We start from the raw sequence: 25,075 nt of genomic DNA on the forward strand, positions 1-25,075 counted from the left end.
AACTGCTCAGATGTTATGCTTCTTCATCTTTTACTTTTGTATTTGTTCTATTTGCTGTTTATGAAGTCAATTCAGGAAGCATATCACATTTTTTGTGTAGTCTTTTATGATTGTGTGTGATTTTGTGGTTGCATTTTAAAACACCTAATATGATATTATGATCAATATATGATCAAATACTTTTTTTCCTCAAATAATTGCTAGGTTCTAGAACAGTTGGTAAAAATATGTAACTTTTTTTCTTTTTTACTGGAGCTTTGTAAAATAAAGAATAGAATAATGAGAAATAAATTCTGTCAAAATAAAAATTCTGCTTTTAAGCAATTTTTATAAGAATTGAGTGTGGCAAGAATGACAGCACTTCTGGGTCATGTCTTTCATTGAGGTCCTTAGCTTGGCCCCAAGAAAAACAAGTAGATAAGGTTAACCAAAATTGGCATTTGTAGTCTATAAACATACTATATTAGGGCAGGCATTTTGTGAGTGTAAAGTGTATGCTTGAGCAAAGTAATAAACAAAGAAAAATAGCACATTTCTGAAATACATGCATATTATTCCTGTGTTATCCCTTAGAAAATTATGCAAGCACTGAAAATGAGTTGTTGATCTGTCAGAAATCCAATCTTCCCATAGATTGTATGATACAGTAGTGCCCAACAGTGTTGGTAGCCTTGTCCAGTTTTTCATTTTTGGATTACTGAATACCTGCTTCTTTTCTCATCCCCACACCATGAGGGGTAAATGTTCTGTAGCCTACAGGGTAGATCTCTGGCAGGGCTGATACCAAAGCTTTGGATTCGAGTACAGTAGAGGCAAATCTGTCAGATCAAATACAAAGTTTAAATCATACTGGGTTTTTATTAGAAATAACAGGTACTCATTTTTTTCTAGGAAAGTTTAGGTTCTACTGAAGCATGAGATGCAAACCTGCCTTCTTCTTTGCCAGTGACACGAATGCCCTATCAACAAATAAGCTGCATTTATATAAATACCCTTTAAATGTTCAAAATGTTTTGGATTTGTTTGTTTAATTCAAATAATACTAAGCTTCTTTTATGTAACTGATTAAAGATGAGATGCAGTAAAACTGCCAACCCCAGTATAGGGCTCATCATGAATACATATTTTACAGAATATATGGAACCAGGTAAAAGTTGATTAGGTTGAACCCAGACTGTCAGTTTTAAATTGTGTCCTTGTTTGCCCTTTTGTAGAGCTTTGGCATCCCTAATCTGCTCTTAAACAATCATTTTTTTAGATTGAATAATATTTTGTCTGTGGTATCTTCTGCTCTGCTGTGACCAGTGAAAAATCTTACTTCAGTGATCAAGTTTTACATTTAAATTAATATTTTAAGCCTTAACCTAAAGCAAGTATATGTTTTGCTAGTGCAGGGCAAAGCAACAGGTTTGTTTTCACACCCCTTTCCCCAGCAGCACATACTTGCCTTTCCTTCTCTCCCTTTTTCTCACTACTTTGTTAAGCAGTAAGAAAAAAAAAACAGCTTCACAGTACTTTTAGGTATGGGAGACCATGTGACTCATATCGTACACAGAAGCAGACACAGTCATTCATATGCAGTCATTGTACCAAACTTGTTTCCTTCCCTCCACTATCGTATTACAATAATTGTGCATAGTGTGTATTTATGACTGTACAGTTTTACAGGTACTACATTACAATACAGTCAATTGTCAACAATGTGTAACTGACCTGCTCTGACACCTCTTTGTAGTACTGCAATAAGCAGTGTAGCTGTTACTGAACTCAGCCAGCACAAAACTGGGGGAAAAGAGCAGGAGACCAAATAACAGAGCATACAGGCTAGGAAATGTTGTGATACTGTAGTTCAGTCGGGCTTTAGAAGACCTCTTGATTTTAGTTATGGGCTAGTTTTTTTTAGGAATTTGCCAAAAAAAGAAACGTGCAGAGCACTTCAGGCATAAAAGCGTAGTCGTATTTTATCATATTTAGCTTCTGCAATGCAAATTTTTATTGTTATTGATTTCTACACAACTTTTCTACTTAAACTCAGTTAGGTTCTCAGTTACAATAAGCGGCAATTATGACTCAAGTTGAGCTGCAGCGTTCTGTCACAGGCTAAACCACAATCCAAGTTGCTGCCATTAAGGTGAATGCTTGTGAACTATTTTATGCTCACAGTTGTAGCAGATGACGGATTGGTTCCTAGAAAGTGACAAGCTGCATTTGGCCACTTGTTTGCTTTTGTTAGAACCCCACAGCCGTGTGCAAAATAAGTTACTGGCATTTTGCTGTGCACAAGGTAGTAGCAAACTATGTGGTTTACCATTGCAGGTATGAAAGGGCCCTAAAGGGCTTTTATTCATTAGACTTTGCAATTTGGTCATGGATGTGACCAAATTAGTTAGTAGGGTTTAAAAAAAGAACTCCTCCGATCCACAGTAGAATAGAATGTGAATATTGAGCATTTATTTCCCCCAGCTTTGAGTGTGTTCTACTGTCACATAGGTTATCATGTGTGAGCAGCATGTTACCCACTTTTTAAAGAAGACTTATGAAAAGAATGAGATGGTTATACTAAAAAGGAAAACATTTTCAGTTGGCTTCCTGTGCCACCAAGGAATTTGCGGCTTCTCTAGGAACAAAAGGAAATAAAATGATAATGTTTTGTTTTTCGTTTTCTCTATAGAAACTGGTAATTATATGTGTGAATTCTGCGGCAAGCAGTATAAATATTACACTCCGTACCAAGAACACGTGGCACTGCACACTCCTCTCAGTGAGTATAATTATTAACCCCTTCTGCCCAGAGGCAGCCCCCGGCCTTCCTCCCCCTTAAGACAGATATCTGTGTTACTGAACATTGGTTTAATGTTAATGTTGCTTCAAGACTGACCAAAAAGTTTTTTGTGAGTTGATCCATTTTCTAAGAGACTTAAATAGGATCTCCAGGCAGATCTAAAAATACAGAAGGATACAGTTATTTGTCAAAAACAACATTACATACCTAAATTTGGACCACCAATTTAATAACCTGTTCAACAACGTGAAGGTTAGGGGTGGGATGGGCACTATCCTGAGAAATAACCTTATCAGTTTGCCTCTGCTTCTTCCCTGTTCAGTCACTGACTAGGTGCACTGAGGTGACCATGCTGTGTCTGCTTAACTGCAGCATAGAATAATTCGATCACCAGCCTGTATCTGCTGCCTGGCTGAGCAAGTTATACCTGGTGAAGATATAATTAAAATGCAATTTTAAATACATCAAGTGAAATACCCCAAATGATATATATTTAAATTCTACATTAAATTCTTAGACTATCAAAATGAGAAAAATAATTTTTCTTTCCTTTTCCTTTGCTCTGTGCTATGTCTGAAGTTCTTGTAAATGGGTCTAAGTGGTGTTTGTGTAGTTTAAATGCACCTTAGTACCATGGTGCATCCAAAGCAAGGCAGTGCAGGAACTTTGGAGTATATTGCTCAATAAAATCAATGGGATTTTCATAACCTGAATTGCATGTGCATTAAAAAGATAATTCCTGTTGGAATAAGCCCTAAAGAGGTTGCCTAGGGAAAAGTGGAGCTGAATGATAACCTCAGTGTAATGACATTACTTTGCCAGCAAAAGCAAACCACATATTTGTATTTCAACACTATATTTAAGTTAATGGAGTCCTAGATTAGGCTTTCTGATCCACCTCCTCTTTCCATACAGGGCTGAGCCAGTAATGCTGATTGTCTAGTGAGCAAGTTAGAGAGTAAAGCTACATACACACTTCCAATTATTATCGTTGGAAAACGAACGACGAACGTTCATGCACGATATATATGAACGATCGTATAGCACCGATCCTGCACATAGAGATAACGACACGATCGTTCGTAGGTATTGTACACACAATAGATACGATCGTTTGAGCGATAGAGGAACTATGTGCACGACAGGAAAGTGAACGGACGTTCGTTCATCACGCATGCTCTGAACATGGACGATCAACGAACGACCGTACACACGAACGATGCTCAACGATCGTCGCCCAATCCGATCCGTCGGTCCGGTCGTTCGTTTCCAGCGACTTTCCTCGTTCGTCGGCGTCGTTGGTTACTTTTTTACGAACGATTTTTTGCCCAATCGATCGTTCGTCGTTCGATTGGAACGATAAAAATTGGAAATGTGTACGCACCTTAACACTGAAACTGTATTGCTCAACCAGGTGTGTCACCTGTCTGGCTTAGCAGTGTGGCAAAGGTACTTAAACTGAATTAAAAGTCATTTGGGTGGATAAGACGCATATAAAATATGAATTTACACATCTTTTGGTATGTCCAATTTAAAATGAAGCTGTACATTGACTAAACTGCCCTCCCCAACCAAATTGTTTTTTCCCTCCAAATATTCTTTGTTCAACTGTTGGAAGTGAGGACGAATGCCCATTTCGGAGTCAAATCTGCTGTAGTCTATTGTGGTCAACGACTCACCCTATCACTGTTTAATATTGTAGGGTTAGGGAGGGAGGGAGTGCTTCTACAAAGACAGATGTACTGGGCATTTTCTTTGCTCCTGGTAGCTAAACATTTGAGTAGTGGAGGTAGAGAGAGGAGTAATAATGCATATCTGTTGCCCTTTGTGGGGAAATGTGGCCCTAAAAAGGCTTAGCTTTACCATATGTATGTGTTTATACTATGTATGTGTTTATACTATGAAAGAAACCATTCCTCTCAGGAATTCACACAGGCACAAATGAGACGTATAGTCTCCATGTATATGCTATCATTGCTGTAAATCTAAGCCCAGGCTGCCAGACCAATTTCTAACCGCAAAGTTGTCGTTCTACCAGTTAGTTCCTCTATATACACAATTTTATTTATTAGTGACACATATGAGAACTTTATTCCAAGAATACAAATGTCAGGGCTTCTTTGTAGGATAATTGAAAAATTAATTGGTGTCTGTCTGCAGAAGTCTAGTATTCACTAGGAATGTAGCTATTTGTTGTTGTTACTAGCGATAGGAAGCCAGTGGGTCTACTTTTGACAAACGCATCCCCAGTTCCTATGTGTTGCCACTTTGCACATTGTCATTTCTTCTGGACTGCCTGTAAATTGGACAGTCTTTCATTAGATTAGACAAACTTCAAATGCCAGTTGTTAAAATTCAGCTCAATCACTTTATAAGGCTGGATCTACATGAAAGGTTTTAAAAACGCATATAAACGTTCCTACTACGTTTATATGCGTTTTTATGCACTTTTACAAACATTTTAAAGCTTAACTTTAAAACGCTGCTAAAGTTTTATAAACACCTATGATGCAGTTTACTGCGAATTGTTGTGATTTTACATAAGCGTTTATAAAAGTTTTATTTTTAACCCTTTCAACCCTTTCATGGGAATCATCCTGTCATTGGGATAACCTGAAAAAAAAAAGTTACACAAACACACACACATTTAATAAAATAATTTACCATTAAAGCCTCGTCCAATTTTCTACACGTATTTTAACCCTTTCAGGGAATGAGTAATGGGTTTTATGTACCCCTGTACTCATTCCCCGGGGTGGGTGGTGGAGATCTGGGAGTCTTCTTTTTAAAGGGGGCTTCCAGATTCCAAGGACCTGCTAAAAATGTTTTTAAAAGCCCCTATTGTTTTCAATTGAAGCTTTCATAAAAAGCTTAAACAGGCTTGTAAAAGCCTCCATTGAGTTCAATGGGAGCGTTTTCAAGCGGTTTCCCACATTTTATGCATTTTCCTGCGTTTTAATTTTTTAAACATTGCAAGCAACGTCCTGGTGTAGATTAGCCTATTGGAATGCATGGGGAATTCAAACATGGGCTTTAAAAGCTTCAGGTTAAACGCTGGGGAAACAGTCCGTGTAGACTAAGCCAAACTTGGAAACAAGGTTAAAAAAGGGGGTGACAGTAAATTGGAAGTGATTTAATCTATTTTGTCACAGCTTATTACACTGTTTTTGTTTATTATCAGTTTGTAATAGCTGAGTGCAACAATCACTTGTATTTCCTCTAGAAACAATATTTTTGTTTTCTTTTTTCCCAGAAAGTGCATTTAACCAAGACATAGAAACAAAGCAACCCAACAATTATGAGGAAACCAACAGCAATTCCCAGCATTCTAGTGGTAAGTGGGCACATTAAGCCTTACCCAGTTTTAAAAATATGAATGTCCAAGGTTCAGTTGCTAATGTGGGAAATGTAAAATAGGGGTGCAATATTGATTAAAAAAAAGTTTACCAAAATTAAAGACATTGCAAATGTTTTTCTAAAAAATAATGTCTGGGCTGCATTGGATTGGAATTTATGTATGTTAGAACATACTTTAATATTAATGTTTTATGTTTATACCAACAACCTTGCTTACTGCCACCACACCAAAACATAATGCTGTTTGTTCACTGCCAGTGGACTTCTGCATTCACTGCTACTTCAACAACCACACTTACTTCTGAGCACAGTTCTGCCCCACATTTGTGGTCTCTTTGATTTATCATGTTGAATAAACTGTTATCTGGCATCTTTACTTGGCACAATTAGGGTAGCAAATTTCAGGGTTAGTCCAAAGAATGTACTGCACATACATGGTATTGTTGCAATTGTATTAGAGACCACTACTATTCACAACAAGTTGATAGTAACACTGAGTCGCTAATGTTCATGTGCCAGGTATAAGCACCATTTTATGATATCCAAAAGAAAAACACTTCTGTGCTCTATGCCACTTCACCAATGCATATTTTTGCAGTCACTAATATATACTCTCCATTGTCACTGCATCAGATTCTTTATATGACATACTGGTTTGTGGGCTCATCTCTAAAAATATGCAGTCTAAACTTACGCAAATTTACCGGAAAGATGATAAGATGTCTGCTGTCTTATGAGGTTTTGTGTAACAATACAAATGGTGCCCAGTAGAGTTTTTAATATCTCAGTACTGTGTTTGCAGCAGGTTCCAGTAGGACACATGCAGGGATGTCAGATATGGCCGGGGGAGGAGGAAGTGCAGGAGGGGCCAGCTGGAAAAAAGGCAAGTTACTCCTAAATGTGCATACCTGTGCTGCTACATTGAACGATTGTACTACGTTAGGCCACCGGGTGGTGATATTGAATAAAGTGATGGCATATTCCTAAAATTCTTTCCAGCATTGTTTGATCTGCATGGGTTGTAGTACAGAATATTTACCACTAAGGAGATGTTTTGTACATCAAACTTTTCGCTTTTGTTATAAATAAAACTCCCTATGCACCACTAATTTATTCATTATAACAGTCTGCAGTCAAGGTAAACAGTCTGCAGTCACAGTCGTCTCTGTGCTAGAGGGGACACTTACCTCTGTGTTTTGAAAGTAAAGATCTTCAGATGTGAGATTAGTGAGCTGGAAAGCTTCCACTCCCATCTCTTTGCATCCAGACAGTTTTGAGAGAAATGCCCCTAAACCTTTATGGGGACACAAAGTTTTGTCTGGCTGCAGAATGTTGGACCCAGAAGTTTGTTGGCTACTAAACTTTACATCTAAAGAGCACTCTATCAAATGTAAGTGTAATGCAAAATATCATAGTGTAGAAAGTTTCTCATCAAGGAATTTTAATTTTTAATTAAAGCAGACCTAAATACAGATTATCACATAATACCTCGCTCCAACAACCCACCATAGCATGAAATCTGTTACTACCATGGAGCCTCAATTCTCCTGCTTCAGCCTGCATGGAAAGTGAGACGTCATATAGTAGCAGCAGCAAACAAATCTTAGCATGCCCCAAATGCCTTTAAATAGCAATGCAACATGGCAGCATCCAACCATTGCTAAAATATCAATTTTGTGTGCGCCTAATGTTTCAAAAAGTTTTTCATCTTTTCAAAAGCAACACCTTTAGTGACTGCATTTTTTATTACGGTAATTTTTTTTTATAAATTGTGCAAATAGTGGTTACTGAAGAATGATGCATTTGAATGTTAAATAGAGAGCAGGGATTATGTAAAAAGTCCAACAAACTCTACCAGCACATTTACTATCATCAGTTCACTGAATATAAAATTTTCAATGATCCCTGTGGCTTAATGGATTTTATCCATCACTTTTGGCCTTCCTTATATACATCAGACTGTGTGTTAATAAGAATATACCTATTCATCTGCTACCACATTTTTTTATATTCCTTTCTGGTCCATAGAATGGGCAAGGGAGTTTTGAATGGTTGAGTTTAGGGCCATACTTCCTTATTCTTTTTTCCTAATTTTCTTAATTCTTTCTCTCATTTCTACATCTTTCGTCCTACCCTAACCCCTCCCCACTTTTTTTTACTTATTTCCTTTCTTTTCATCCAAATAGTAGGTAAATTTCAGGCATTGGGTTCTTCACATTATTGAACGCCATTTTGATCATACAATTGCTGTGGCTTCACCATGCTGCTCTGTGAATTATGTTGGCATTTTTATATGATTACCTTAACTCAGTAATGCTGGATTGAGTGCCCTGTCAATGTCTATCATTTCAGAATCGCCCAGTCCCATGATTACAAGCCCATTCCCGGTCATGCAAGGTTTGTTTGGCTTTTTATATACCAAAATCTTTGCATTTTTCATGTGTATGTTCTTGCATGTGGCACTCATTTGCAGACTGCATCCTTCATCTTTGTTTTACACAATTTCCATAGTAGCCTTTAGCAGCCCAGTACTGTATATCATGTAACAGTAGAGTCTGAAGGAGGTACAGTAAGTCTTTCATCTGCTCTGAATTTTAGGAGTTAGTATTGAGCATAGAGTGGAACCCTCCTTTAACCCAGAGAGTTTTTTTGCCTTCCTCTGGACCAACTATGTCTTTTAGGGTTTTATATCTGGGATATGTTCATTTCCCTAGTGGTTGAACTTGATGGACTTATGTCTTTTTTCAACCTGAACTACTATGTAACCACTTCCTGTCTACAGCCTGTACAATTATCTTCTCCAGGACAGTGTCCCATTTTAAAGACAATAGGGCAGGCATGGGCTGTTTGAGGCCACCTTAGGAAGCAAGAACAAATGTTTCCGATGGTGGGAAGTACTTTTGTTTGCTCATTGATTGTAAGCTGTATGCATTTTTGTTATTCATTCATTTATTTTTACTATACCACAATTATGACAGGATCTTGAACAGAAGCAGTATAAATATATAAAAAATAGGCAGAAAAAGCTTATACTCGGGCCCTTGGTGAGGGAGGGCTTGGTGACCAACATTTTGCGGGTTAAGTAACCCAAACCTTTTCTGTAGGTTGCTTAGTTCTCTTTTACATTTTGTAAAGGTCTCAGGAAAAAGTCTTTTCTGCTGTACATGTATTTTAACTGTTATTTGTTTATTACATTTACTATTTCTGGCAGAAAAATTATGCTTTACGACTGTGCACAGTTTTATCCTAATGGTCATACTGTCTCAGTGCTGAGCAGACTGTACTCGTACAATGCTAGTATCTTACTGTACATATACATTGCTGAAGCCACCCATGTAAATAATCTGTATACATTTTGCATCTTCCTAAGGTGATTTAGTTGCAACTGGGTCTGGAACAAAGGGTACCTATTTCAAAAGGAACATTCAATTATTGGGGGTTTTAACAGTGTAAGTAAGAAACTCTTTTCAATGGAAAGGAAATCCTCCTTCTTTTGTGTCTGAATGCAGTAAGTAAAAAAAAAGGAAACACATGTACACAAAAAGTGTACAGAATCTGAAGAAAAGATTTAGATACACATCAACTGTTTTCATAGAAGATGGCTTCCTGGACAAGAACATAGAAAATAATTACTCCAAACATTGGGGATTTGAGATTCTTTGTAACATTTTGGTGTCAAAAACAAAGTAGCCATTTGCCATGTTTAAAAAAATTTTTTGCCTTCCTCAATGCATAATCCTTGTTTTTCTGTTGTTTAACTCCTTTCAGGCAAAGGATGGAAGAAAAAAATTAAAAGAAAAGAGGACAACAAGCTAGTTAAAGAAGAGAAAAGTGGAAAAGCAGAAGGTAAGCATGTCATGGAAGATAAAAGGTCTTATCTATGGTGTTTCTTTTAGATAATGTTATTATACCTGTCCGGGCACTGTAAATCACTTTTTCACAGTGGGTGTATCCTGCAAGTTTAGACACTTTTATGGTATGTACATATTCATTGCATGCCATATCCTGAGTTTACATGATAGCTTTTTCACTGTATACTCTTTTGGTATGTATGAGCTATTCATAGCTGCTCTGTTTTGATTGTGATGGTCTGTGAAAGATCAAGTCACATAGGGGTCACCAGTAATTTGGTCTTGTCTTGATTTGTGTGTTTCGCTCACCTGTCAGCTGCATAAAAAAGAAAAAAAAAAAAAAAAAAAGCAGGGTAACAGGTGATTGCGTATGGTAATTGATGCAAGGCCTGTCTCAAAAAAACGAAAGAAATTGTAAAAAAAAAGGAAATTTGTCACTTTTAATTCTTAATAGGCAATACATTTATATACATTTTTTTCACTAATTTAATAAAAACTGTTACAATTTATCAGTTATTCTAAGATGTGCCCATGGCATTTAGTTCACAGAACACACCTGTGGCCAGATGAAGGAATATGTGTGTGTGATGTAGCAGAGTTCCACGTACAAAGGACAAGAAGAAGGCCAGTCTTCTGTCACATCTCAGTACAACACATTGCCGTGTCCAGGTCCCTTTATCAGGGTTTTTTTAGTTTCAGTCGGATTTCTGCTATTTGTTAACACATATTTGCATCTGTGACTCTGTGGTCAGTCGAGCTTATATACAAATGGTATTTTGGGGTTTATCTGAGGCTGACATGGCATGTAAGAAATTCCTCCGAGTTTCTGTTAACATTGGCCCATAATTACTATGTGCTTCTGCACCTATATATTTATGTTTAACGTGAGCCTCTGAAAGCATCATTTTCAGAAGCATTATTACAGAATTTGTTTAAATACTTCATAGGGCAGTATTTAATTTCGCAACAGAACAAGATAAAACGAAAGACAGTCCTAGTTTAAAGGCCTAATTTTTCAAAAGATAATTATATATTAGTAAAGTAATTCATACATAATTACATCTTAATCAGTATTATACATTACCGTATATATACAAAACCAAGTCCAATATGTCATTATTAGATTGGAGTATCTATACTATAGAGGAGTATACTATATCTATAATATAAAGGACAACTACAGTCATTTAAAACTGCTTTCAATCATAGTAACCCGACGTGTTTCACCTAAATTGGCTTCCTCCGGGGTATATACTGGGCACTGTACGGTCTATATGAATAACATATCAAACAGATAGATCACATAATATTAAAAATGGACCATCAAAGTCACATATTAAATATCCAAACAGATGAGTAACCTAATTGTTAAAGAATAAGTAATGAATACCAAAGAACACTTTAATATGTAAATTCTACATAAAGAAAGTGTAACATTCAATATATTAAACATAGTATAGAAGTATAAGACATAGTATAGAGCCTATTGTGGTGTGCTTTAGTAATATTTTGTCTATGTATTTATATAAAGTAATAGGAGAGTAGGCTAGTTATTTTGTTTAGAGTAATAAGTTAAGTTTAGTATATTTATATAATGAAAGGTTACAGTAAGTATCAATAAAAGAAGTCAGGGATCCAAATGTCAAAATAGGTTACTTACTTGAGTATAGTAGATTATGAAAGTATGGAAATGTTATTTGGTGACTGCTGTGGTAAAAATATATTTAACATAGTGTTGTAGGAATAACTTACATTATTGAAAAAAGATCCTGGAGGTAAGTAATTACCAATTGTTTGAGTGTATTTCCAAGGTTCAAAGAAACATCTGGATGCCTATCAATATTGGTGAAGATAGGGGAAACTTCCCAGTTTGAAATAGTCTAATTTAATATAAATAAATAAAAGAAAGAAAAATATATGTACAAGTAAAATGTATATTATTGTTGTTGAAGAGTACATGTGAAGTGTGGAATAAATGGTAAAAAGCTTACCCGAAGTGAAGCTGACGGCGTGTGTCTCTTTAAAATGCAGCCACATGGGCTGTAAGAAGGATAATGGGAGTCTTCAGAGTGGTATTGCACGTGCACGGAGTCCGAAGGCTGCTCATGCATCACATTGTGTCTAAAGTATTTATCACAGCTTAGATCTGCGATGGGGGAGCCGGTGGGTTCTGGCATCATGACGTGACTCTGGGGGAAGTTTCTTCCCCTTTGAGTGACACATGGCTCCCTGTGCATGCGCGGTCCAGAGTCCGTATATTTAGTGGTCCAAAAGGTTGGGCATCACTGATTTATGTGAAGGGGTTTGGTCATTTTAACCTGTAGGCAAACCTAAAAGGAACCTGTGTGCAAAGAAAATAAATAATTGTTCTGTGCTGGAACATTAGGTTATATTGATCAGGTAATAATGGAGAATATGTAAATAATTGTTATAACTGTAATAAAATCATAAACTCGCTTCATGTGATTATTTAAAAATAGCATAGTAGCTATACTAGGTATAGAAAAACTTTTTTAAATACCAAAAATTAATATATGAAAATAAAGGGTTAATAATATAGTACTAATACTGTAATAATATCAATTAAAGGCTATAGTTAGTACATTTGATAGGATGTATAGGAATCAATCACCTGTCTTTTATAACCTCATATATATTGTATTAGAGAGCATAAACTGACTTCATATAACATTAACATATTAAATAATAGTAAACATAGCGATACTGTAACAAATGGTACAACCTACATAAAGGTAAACTGTCATTTTCAAAACTTTTATATCTTAGCTAGACAAATAGTATGTGACTTGATGATGAACCAGAGTTTTATAGCCAGTGTTGTATCATGGTATAGATGTGAGTAATTTTTACAAAGTACAGTGCAGACATAATATATATAATAGTATAATAACATTTCAGGTTGTAACAGTTTTTTGTCAAGGTCACCTCCTCTTGAGTTTTTGGGGAGGTGTTTCAGACCAAAAAAACTTTTTTTTGACTTTGGGGTCAAAATTATGTCTTGTATCGACATGATGACATCTAGGTATAATGATTTTGCCAAGTTGTTATTGAGTGTAAATGTTCGTAGATTCTTTTTGAAAGGTCTTTTTAGTTTTACCTATGTAGGCACCACATATGCTTGTGATTAAGTAAATGGTCCCTGGTGTGGAACAGTCAATATAGTTTTGGGGTCTGTGGTATTTGCCATTGGGAAGAGTTATGGTGAGGGCCTCTTTAACCCAGAAACACTGGTTGCAGTGGCCACACTTGAAAGTTCCCTAGATTTGATTTTGTATCCATGATAATTGTGTTTTGTCCTGAAAGTGACTTGATATTAAGTGGTCCTTGAGTGACCATGATTTATGATAAGTTATCACGGTTTGTTACCAATAAATTTACTGACCTTTGGGTCAGATTTTTTGCTAGGGTTTCATATATTACGTGATGGTGTTCATTGTACCGAGTAATTAGGCAAGTAATCGGTGGGGATTGTTTTGAGGTTTTATCCGTTTTACCAAGAAGGTCCTTTCTCTGATGATGTAATGCTCTATGATAGGTTCTTTTAAGAAGTTTCTTCGAGACTTTTTATTCTCTATTAGGCCTTTGGGATGTGATTTTGTTATTTTCACCAATTCTAATGTATAGGTCCAGAAAGGGTAGGTGTGTGGTACTGTGTCTCATTTTGTGCCCATAGCTATGTCCTTGGTTCAGAGCTTTTGCCGTCAAAACTAAAAATGTTTCTATTGAGAATGTAGGTTAGAAAAAATATGATGAGTATATTTCAGTCTTGCGAGGTGGGATATGCTTCTTGTAAATATTTGGAGATTGTTTTTATAACAAGATCATACGGTATACTACTATATAGTGCAGTGAGCACCAACCTTTTCAGACCCACGGACCACTAAATATACCGGATCCGGACCGTGCATGCGGGGAGCCAGGTGTTACTCAAAGGGGAAGAAACTTCACTATAGTGAGAGCATTATGCCAGAACCCGCCCACTCTCCTATGGCAGGTCGGAGCTTGAAATGGGAAACTGGAATCCATACAGGGGATTGTGATCTGCGGCTCTCACCGGTGTGCCCTCCCAGTGAGGTCCTTCTGACTGGCCAGAGCAGAAAACCACAAAATTTTTCTTACGGGCCACCAGTTGGCGACCACTGATATAGTGCCTCTACGTCTATAGTTACTAAGGTTGTATTGGGTGGGAAGGACAGATCATGAGTAAGTCTAAGTAGATCTATTGTATCTTTAAGATACAATGGAAGTTTTACCACCAGGGGACATAGATATGTGTCTACAAGTTCACTGGTATTGGCCACCAGTGAACCAATCCCTGAGATAAGCGGACGACCAGTTGGGTATATAGAATTTTTTGAAATTTATTAGTAAGTTATTTGTTAGTTTTTTTGTTGTCAAGTATGTTTTCACTAAATGCTTGCGATTTGATTGTATTATATTCATGTCTAAATTCTATTGTTTTGCTGTTTGGAATGAGAGTATGCGGGTGTTAAGTTAGTGTCATAAGAGGACAATTCCAGATAGTTTTAAGGATCTGCTAAGTGCTAAGTCTGGCTCAGGGGTGTATATAAATAAAAAGTCAGTTTCCATTAGTACACCGCCAGTAATTAGTACAGGTAGAGTTCTGAAATCCTGTGTACTGTATCCCTTGTATAGTTCAAGGTTATAGGGTAAGGGTTCAAGGAGTGTTTTGTTAAAAAAAGTTTTAAGTGTCAAATTACTTGCGAAAAAAAATTGATGTCTTTAGTCAGTTCGAATTTATTTAATTTATGGTAGGGACAGAAGGATAAGCCCATCTTCAGCACTTGTGTTTCAAGAAGAAAAGGTAATAATTTTCAGGTTGGCTATTTTTTGTTCATTTTGATTAGATATATATTTAGTAAGTTACTTATCTTGTATCCGTGATGGTATTTGTTTATGAAGTGATCCTAAAAACAAACTTGTAAGTTTTTGGCATAGTGCCAGTATTGAATTAGATTTGTGATGGGGTTGTGTGTTGTTGTGTTGATCTCCTTAGATGTAAGGGGGGGGGGGCTGCATGTGGAGTGGTAGTTGTGTTATATGGGGAGATACCTGAGTGATATTTGTGGTAGGTCGTGCCACAGCAATCACCAAATAACTTTTCATTAAAATACCCAATGTATTTTTTATCCTATATTAGGCTCTATACCAGCCAAATTTGATCTTGAGATTGTTACTCAATCACTTTCTATACTTTCATAATCTACTATACTCAAGTAAGTAACCTATTTTGACATTTGGATCCCTGACTATTTTTATTGATACTTACTGTAAACCTTTCATTATATAATATACCAAAACTTAACTTATTACTCTAAACACAATAACTAGCCTACTCCCCTTTTACTTGATATGACTATATAGACAAAATATTACCAAAGCACACCACAATAGGCTCTATACTATGTCTTATACTTCTATACTAAGTTTAATAATATGAATGTTATACTTTGTACATGTAGAATTTACATATAGAATTGTTCTTTGGTTTGCATTATTTATTCTTTAACAATTAGGGTACTCATCTGTTTAGATGTTTAATATGTGACTTTGATGGACTATATTTAATAATATGTGATCTATCTGTTTGATATGTAATTCTTATAGACCGTACAGTTCCCAGTATATACCCCGAAGGAAGCCAATTTAGGTGATATAATAGGCTTGGTGATTTATATACAGTGATGTTTAAAACTGATTGATATGTAATTATGTATGAATTACTTTACTAATACATAATTATCTTTAGAAAAATTAAGCCTTTAAACCCCAACTGTCTTTATTTTTACCTTGTTCTGTTGTACAATTAGGGGATGGTGATTACCTTTTAAACACAACAGAGAGACAGAGATCACTCTGTATGCCTTTATTTAATTTCACACTTTGATTTGTCCTTATATCCTGTATGTACTAAGCTGCATGTGTGTATCTTATGGAGGAATATTTATCATACCACAGTGCAAACCTGTCAAGCCTAAAGCCTTGATGTTCAAAAGATTAGAAAAACTGTACATGTCACTTTTATTTGCCTACCTAAATAATTTTGCCATGTTTTGCTGTATAGGGCTTTTATTTCGTATACTTTTTCAAAAAATACCCTACTTTTGTTAAAGGGTGAAAAATGTACAGAAAATGTGAGAGGGATGCATTTATAATTAAAAAAACTAATGCTGGACTTGCTAAATTGCACAGTGACAGCTGTGGCCTGCTTGCTTCAGCTTTGCCTGTGTGTCTGCTAAAAGCAGAAGATTGGTCTGGGATTAGTGCAATATGATCACTAGGATTGGCTGCTATGGTAATCTTTAGATGGTAAAACAAGATTGGTTACTGATTATTGTAATGTGGTCAGTGACCATGCTTTCTTGGTATGATCCTATATTGCACAGGAACATTGATTTTCAGATTACAGTTTAGGAAGGAGGTCTATTGGTACACTTCATATAAATGTGAAACTTAAATCTTGAGATGAATACAGGATGGGACACCTATATTCCAGTTATTCGTACACACATTGCTTTGCTGCTCAAACCATTGCACCTTTTGTCTGCAATGTGACGATCCTGGAACACACCGGTTGTTTATACTGGTACACCTACTTGTCCCTAGTACACAAATGAAATATTGTAAAAAATATATTTTAATACTTCCTCACAACCACCAGTCAGATACAAATTTGCTTTGGAAATGAGGAAATTTGTGATGTATGGATGAAATTACTTGGGAAAGACCTATGGCAGTATACTGATGACCTTATAGCAATCCTGTTTAAATGTGCATGTGCCTATTCTGCAAAACATTTCAATGAGCTCATGTGAATGTAACCTTACTGAACTTTTTCATTTGCTGAATAATAAAAAAAAATTCACTAAATGTTTTTACATGTTGCTTGGAATTTCTGTTTAAAGTCTATTTGTAAGTAAGTTTGTGATTTGATCTTTGAGGAAATTTGAATATTTTAGCTGTCCTTTAGGCCTATCTATCATTGGATTGGTATCTATTTTCTGTTTTTACCTAAAGTAAAATAACTGCTGCTGACTATTACGGTGACTCCCTGGAAATTTCAGATACCATCAGCACGCATAGTTATGGCAGGCAGCCAAATAATACTGCATCACCTGGTTCCTTGATAACCTGCACTGAGTGAGCATCTCATTCCTCCTGCCAGCATTATTCTCCCTCTGGCATTTGTTGGCAAAAGAATTAAAAAGATAATACCAGGAATACATCTTTGTATCTTCTGCTGTTTTACTGTTAACAATATTGTGAAATCCAAAGGTTAATATCTATCTCCACTAAAAAATGCCTGTAGTACTGTAATTAAAATCACATCATGATTTGGCATCAAACATTATACACTGAAAAAGCCTAACTTCAACCAAGGGGAATATGGCTAAAAACACTTTTTCTATTTAATAATTTTACCTAATGACACCATTAAGAAGATTTTTTTTTTCATTGCTTTCTGTCATGGTGACACTTGTAAGAACAGGGTAGGGAAAGGGAGTATGGTTGTCACCAGAACTGGAAAGCAACAATAAAATTGTTATATTCTGAACTTTCTGATGGTACTAAAAATCATTTTGTTTGTATGTGTACCCTTCGAGATTTTTTTGTGGCACCGGTTCTTATGTGTCTACTTTCTGTTTATCATAATTAGTCAATGTGTTAGTTGTTATGAGGAGATTCAAATCCACTGCAGTTAAAATTTCTTGGGATATTAGGACTCTTTTCTGAACCCCTTGTCAGTTATAAATTTTATATTTACCTAAAACCAGTCCAACAGTTTCCTGACCCAAAACACTTATTTGCAGAGCAAGCAGCTGCCAAGTCCAGAACTTAACTCACTGTTAATATATAGTACCCATATGGTCTCAGGCATTTAGGTGACACTTCATTGGATTATGTGATTTACTTTAGGTAGATAGTTGGTTCCTACCTTTGTCTTACTTACACGTCTCCAGAAGACTCCAGAATGTCATGGACATCCTGTAGTCTTCAGAGAAACAAGGGCGTTTCAAGGGGCTTTCCCACTGTGTTTAAATATTAAAAAATAGTTGTAAATCCTCAGTGATTCTTTGATAAGCCAATTAGATTGTGAGAACTCTTTTTGAAACCCCAAATTGTTTTCTCACAGAGCCGTACACTTGTGGGGCTTGCGGGATTCAGTTCCAGTTTTACAACAACCTCCTGGAGCACATGCAGTCACATGCCGGTGAGAAGAAATCCCGATTCATTGTCGTTTTACTTGTCAATGAGGCTTTAATTTTGTTGTGCTTATTTTATGGTGGTTAGAACTGGTTTTGTGTATGGCTCACAGGGTAGTTTAGGGAACCTGCATGTGGGTGTTTGTTCCCGGTGTGTCCTCTATTACAAATAAATTAAAAGAAAAAAAAAAGAAAAACAATTTTTAAATGGATACAAATTAGAGATTTTTTTATACTCTGAATCATTTCCTTACATTTTTAACAAAACGTTTTGTGAAGCACTTTGAAAAATCACTTTGTGGAGATTTTATCCTGGTATTTCTATTCTTCTGCTCCCATACTGTATGTAGTTCAGTGAAGCTGAACATGTTTATGGATGGTCCTAGAACTAGCACAATGTCTGGGAAGTCTGTAACTTTTAGCACAGGCTTTTCACACTTTATTTTGTTTTCTAATGAACTACCTTTAAAGTGAAACTGGGAAGAGAAGTCAAAGCAGAAATGTCAATGTTCACAAGGACTTATCATGGTATCTCATTGTAGCATTGACATGATGGTTAAACAGGTAACCTGGCTGGAGTGGTAGAGTAGAACTTCCAAGTGTCTGGTCATTTGAGCTTTTTAACACACCTACTTCAAAAATGCTTTTGGAGACATTCCAGTTTCTAGTCTTTTCTGCCAAGAATTTTCTGTGATGTTAGTAAAACTATGATCATTGCTTAAAGTCTTCATCTATCTAATTTTTTCTTCTTTCTCAGCTGACGAAAACAGTATCGCAACTAACCAAACCAGGTCACTGCCGCCAGCAGAGGAAAACTGGAAGCCTCAACCCCAAAGAAACAACAGTATGTGTGAGGGTGCTCCAATGGCAAGACTGCAATGATCCATATTTTACCTTTATATTACACCAATGCATTTGTTGAAGCTTACAAAGTGTAAACATCGAGAGAACAGAGTATAGTGTATGACATGCTTTCCACGCTTACTATACACAGTGACCCCTGAGTCATAATTAACTTTGCCTAATTTAGGAAGTCAGGTATTTTTTTTAGAGTATATTATGTTTAATCATTTTACATTTATATTCACTTCAAGTGAAGCAAAGTTATTAGGTTTTATTTAGACTCATGAAAGTAAATCGATTACCAAATAGAAAACTTGTTTAGACATTTTTTACAAAAATTTCTCAAAACATAGAAGTTAAATCCCCCCAGTGGAGACACAGCAATAAAACTTGGCTAGACTTTTAGTAACCCCTATTCACTCTATATAAAAGGAAAACAAGTTTTGTCCTCACTGCTTTGACAATAGAACTATGGAAAATTGTTTTTGTTTTATTAAAGTTCTTGAGGAACAGAGGGAAGTAGTCCACTCAAAGACTGCAATCTGTGATGTGCTAAGCTCAGGTTGCCTGTCCACCACCCTGCAGGGAACTACAGACAAAATAAATCAAAGTAAGTTGAAAATCTGAAATTTCTGCAAGTTTCTCCTTTACCATTTAAATGCAATACACCGTTGATTGTATCTTTTACTCTAATTTAGGATAATGATTGCAGTAATTTCAGTATTACATGATATTAATATTAATAACAATATTAATATTTTGGATTTCTGACCTATCCAGGTATTACACACAGAGCCAGGAGAGTGCATTATAACTGACTTAAAGCTAGGTAAAAAAACAGGGTCTCTAACAAAGTAGGGAAATGGTTGAAGGATACAATCTGGTACAATAGAAAATTAAACTTTGAGGAATTTTTACCAGCCTTACCTTGCTTTAGTTTCCTTTTTTTTTGAGCACTATTGTCTGCGAATCTGTAAATCTCTGCTTCTCCGTACTAAGAAGTTTCTTACAGTTACTAATTAGATACAGTAGACCTGATTTTGGTGATGCAGGAAGTTAACACAGGCTTCAGAATGTACAGAACTCAAAAAACTGTAAGATACTATGTGGATTATTTCAGCAATTCATTAAACCAAACTTAGATTACTTAACAAATTTGCTAAGTTATGTAAGTATGTGCAGATGGCAGACCCAGTGGTGGCAACTATAGATGTTACTTCTATCCCTAACAGCCTGGAGAGCAGCCTATCTAGAAGAGGTGTGGAAGGCAAAGCTGTAGACAAATAGTTGTCATAGGGGAATTTCATGATAAGGAGGACTAATAGAATAGTTTGTTGCCTGGGGGATGTGGTAGATGAAAATACGCTTCAAATTTACTCTGGATACAGTTAGGTCTAAAAAAAATTTGGACAGAGAAAACTTTTTTCTAATTTTGTTTCTGCACATTACCACAATTATTTTAAATGAAAACAACTAAGATACAGTTGAACTGCAGACTTTCAGCTTTAATTCAGCGGGTTGAACAAAAAGATTTCATAAAAATGTAAGGTACTAAAGCCTTTTTTTACACAATCACTTCATTTCAGAGGCTCAAAAGTAATTGGACAATTGACTCAAAGGCTATTTCATTGGCTGGTGTGGGCAACTCCTTTGATATGTCATTATCAATTAAGCAGATAAAAGGCCTGGTATGTGGAAGATTTTGCTGTGTGAACAGACAACATGCAGTCCATACCCCTTCACAACAGCCAACCAAGTGAACAACACTCTCCAGGAGGTAGGCGTACCGATATCCAAGTCTACCATAAAGAGAAGGCTCCATGAAAGAAAATACAGAGGGTGCACTCCAAGGTGCAAGCCACTCATAAGCCTCAGTGATAGAAAGGCTAGATTGGATTTTGCTCAAAAACATCTAAAAAAGCCAGCAAAGTTCTGGAAAAACATTCTTTGGACAGATGAAACCAAAATCAACTTTTACCAGAATGATGGCAAGAAAAAGTATGGAGAAGGCGTGGAACAGCTCATGATCAAACCACATCATCTGTAAAACATGGCGGAGGCAGTGTGATGGTATGGGTGTGCATGGCTGCCATGGCACTGGGACACTAGTGTTTATCCATGATGTGACACAGGACAGAAGCAGCTGAATGAATTCTGAGGTGTTCAGGGACATACTGTCTGCTCAAATCCAACTAAATGCAGTCACATTGATTGGGAGGCGTTTCATAATACAGATGGACAATAACCCAATACATACAGCCAAAGCAACCCAGCACTTTAATAAAGCAAAGAAGTGGAATATTCTTGAATGGCCAAGTCAGTCACCTGATCTGAACCCAATTGAGCATGCATTTCACTTGTTGAAGACTAAACTTTGGACAGAAAGGCCCACAAACAAACAGCAACCGAAAAGCCGGTGCAGTAAAGGCCTGGCAGAGCATTAAAAAGGAGGAAACCCAGCATCTGGTGATGTCCATGAGTTCAAGACTACAGGCTGTCATTGCCAGCAAAGGGTTTTCAACCAAGTATTAGAAATGAACATTTTATTTTCAGCTTTTTATTTGAGCTCCTAAAATGAAGTGATTGTGTTAAAAAAAAGCTTTAGTTCCTCACATTTTTATGCAATCTTTTTGTTCAACCCACTGAAATAAAGCTGAAAGTCTGCAGTTCAACTGTATCTGAGCTGTTTCATTTAAAATTAATTGTGGTAATGTACAGAACCAAAATTAGTAAAAAGTTGTCTGTCCAAATATTTATGGACCTAACTGTATTTTATACAGAGCAAATATGACTTGCCACTTAAGGTGATTTATCGGTTACTTGCAAGTATGTAACTATTATAAATCTCTGATAGCAATTTATCCACAACCGCATCCTTTGCGTAAAAATGCTTGATAACCTGCTCACTATGTCCTCTCAGTTGATTTCATTGTGATATCAATTTTGCCAGGAGGTGTTTTTAAAACCACTATCTTCAACAAATGTACGGAATTGGCAAAAAGAATTCCCAGTGCCAGATCTGGTTAATCAAATTCTACAAGGTTATATATCAGTGCGAAAGTATGTGGTAAATGAAGTTTGGAGAGAAACTCTGTTTAAATTGATGCATCGAGCCTATAAGATTAATAGGGTATATGTGTCAAATACTGGGAAAGTATCCAAGTCCTATTGCCTGAAATGTGTGACTGAAGGTATTACTTTAATACACAGTTTATGGAATTGTCCTTTAATAGTGGAATTTTGGAAGAATGTAATAAATTATATTAATATTACAAAACAAAGAATACCTCTGTATATAATAGAGAAGGGTTAGGTTTCTTAGAGGACTGGGCTTACTTTTCATTGGGGGTACAACCTATATGCCTGAGATGGTTTGCACCTAAATGGAAGGGGGTCTGCTGTGCTAAGGGAAAGATTTTGGGAATGGTGGAGGGATATTGGAACTACGGCAGAGGGGTGTGGGACAGTTAAAAAGCTGGGGGGTGGGTTATGGATAAAAATAAGGAGCTTCCCATGTTACACACAAACATTAGATTGCGCAGTACTATTTGTACTGAAAAAAGGATTTGGCAAACAGTGCTGGTAAATACAGCAATGGTTTCAATAGCCTATTTACCAATGCTAGAAGTCTGACAAATAGGGGAGTTGGAAGCCTTAATGAATGAAGAGCATTATCACTTAGTTGGTATTGTTCTTCACATGACTGGGCTGTCAGTATTCCTGGGTATACTCTTTTTGGTAAAGACAGAGTCAAACAAAAAGGTGGTGGTGTCTCTATGTGAGAAGTGATCTGAAATTGAATGTGAAGAGGTTGAGACATTATGGGTGAAGATGAATGTGGGGGATGCAAAATACACAGTTAAATTCACTGGGGAATGCATTTTTTTTTTTTAGTTAGACTTTAGAACTGTTTTTTTTTCCTAATTTTTGGGTGGTGAATCCAGAAATGACCCCAGTTTTTTGCTATCACATCCAGTTTTTACGATACAGGCTACCCTCCATTATGTCACAAAACATACAAATTTTACCTACCATTTTAAAAATGATAACTTGAATTTACTGTTTATTTAAATTTTTTTTTGTTCATACAAAGATTTATTGTTACTCCATGACATTTTTTTTTACAGTAAAACATTTGAAAATTATTCGGGTAAGCGATTAAGGTAAACATTTACACTTATAGCTTTTCCTGGAGTGTTCAGTATTAGGACAATCCCGCCGGATGCTCCAACAATAGTCAGCCATCATATGTACATCCCATCTACCCTGATACCGTCCTTCCATGACCTTCAAATCTTGGTGCAATCGTTCACCTTGCTCATCACTGAGTACACCAAGGTTTTCTGGGAAGTTAGAAAGATGGGTATGTAGAAAATGCACCTTGATGCTCACTTTCCAACCAAGCATTTTGTAGCTCTCCAAGTGTTTTTGGACAATTTCTGTGTAATTATTTGCTTGTGTGTTTGCAAGAAAGTCCTTGACAATGGCTTTGAATGATAACCAAGCATTCTTTTGGACTTCTGACATTGCCCTGATGAAATGTTCATCTTTCATGAGCTGCCGAATCTGTGGACCATCAAACACACCAGCCTTTATTTTTTCAAATGACAGGCTAGGAAATGCCAAAAAAAAGGTACTTGAAACAGTGTCCTTCAGTTGGCAAAGCTTTAATGAACTGCTTCATCAGACCCAGTTTTATGTGCAGAAACGGGAATGTAATATTCTTTCACTCAACCAGTGGCTCGTGTAGAATGTTTGGATTACCTGGTTTTGGGAGAGATCTTGGGGGCCAATTCCTTTCCACCCAATGCCTCTCACGAGCTCTGCTGTCCCACATGCACAGATAACAGGGATACTTGGTGTATCTCCATTGCTGAACAAGAAGGAAGCATACCATTTTAAGGTCAACACAGATGACCAAATTGTGTTGGTGATATTGCAACAACTCAATGACTCTCTTTATGTCAGCATATTATTCACAAAGAGAAACTGAATGACCAATTGGGGCTGATCCAAATATTTTGCCGTTGCGAAGGAGGACACACTTTAAGCTCCGCTTTAAGCTATCGATGAATAGTCACCGTTCAGTTGAGTTAAAGATTGGAATTCCCAATTCCTCCATTAAACCAGGTATGTTATGGCAATACACAAACCCACGGTCAGTTCTAAAGTACTGCAGAAATGCAGTATCTCTGGTTCGAAAGTACAATACCTTCGTTCCTTTTTCAAGTAAGTTTTTCTCAAGCAGTCTTGATGCTAGGAGTTCTGAAGCCTTTTTCGATAGTCCCAAATCACGTGCCAAATCACTCAACTCATGCTGATCAAACCCCTTACGAACAGAGTCCTCTTCAATTTCAAACTCTTCATCATTTTTGTCACTGGAAATTTCATCTGAATGAGCCACTGGGCTTGTAGCCAATGGTGGATCGGGATACTCTGTTACATTTATTTTTCTTGTTATATCCTGAAGTTTTCACTATACAAAAGTAACAGTCACTGAAATGATCTCCTGGCTCTCGCCAAACCATCCTCACAAGACCCACTGTGAGATATGTCTGAATCCTAACAGAACAAGATGAGCTCCTGTTTCTTATGGGCTGGTATTTTTCTATGTCGTTTTTTCATTTGAATCCTAATGTTGATGATCTTAATTTCAGGTTCACCTAGTATTTTATGATACGATTATATATAATTACCCCAATAGGTAACTCCCATTTAAAAGTTTATGAAAGAAGTTGGCTGAATCCTTAGTATTCCCCCCCCCCCATACAGCTATCACTAGCTTAATCACCCAATGTTTCACTCAATATTTAGCCATTAGCCTGACCCGGGTGGCGGGAGCCCTGCTCCAACCACCTAAATTACCCTTTCTGGAGGAATTTGCACAGACGATCTGTGCCTATGTTGTTTTTGTATTGCTTTGTGTTTTATGTTGTATTTTTGTGTTGACCTTATATTTGTAGTCCTTTCCCTCACATTTCTTTGCCTTAGTTTTT

The 25,075-nt window shown here is 36.5% G+C and overlaps 1 protein-coding gene across 1 annotated transcript in view; it reads left to right on the forward strand.

Annotated features, from left to right (window-relative positions):
- ZNF618 (zinc finger protein 618) overlaps positions 1-25,075 on the forward strand; it is a 110,420-nt gene that overhangs the window by 62,902 nt on the left and 22,443 nt on the right. Inside the window, exons 8-12 of the mRNA XM_072431091.1 lie at positions 2,672-2,761; positions 6,036-6,116; positions 18,167-18,244; positions 18,994-19,080; positions 19,579-19,689. Of these exons, the coding sequence (XP_072287192.1) occupies positions 2,672-2,761; positions 6,036-6,116; positions 18,167-18,244; positions 18,994-19,080; positions 19,579-19,689 (447 nt within the window). The remainder of the gene's footprint in view (positions 1-2,671; positions 2,762-6,035; positions 6,117-18,166; positions 18,245-18,993; positions 19,081-19,578; positions 19,690-25,075) is intronic.

The sequence above is a fragment of the Pyxicephalus adspersus genome, chromosome Z (assembly GCF_032062135.1).
Source record: "Pyxicephalus adspersus chromosome Z, UCB_Pads_2.0, whole genome shotgun sequence".
NCBI classification, from domain to species: domain Eukaryota; kingdom Metazoa; phylum Chordata; class Amphibia; order Anura; family Pyxicephalidae; genus Pyxicephalus; species Pyxicephalus adspersus.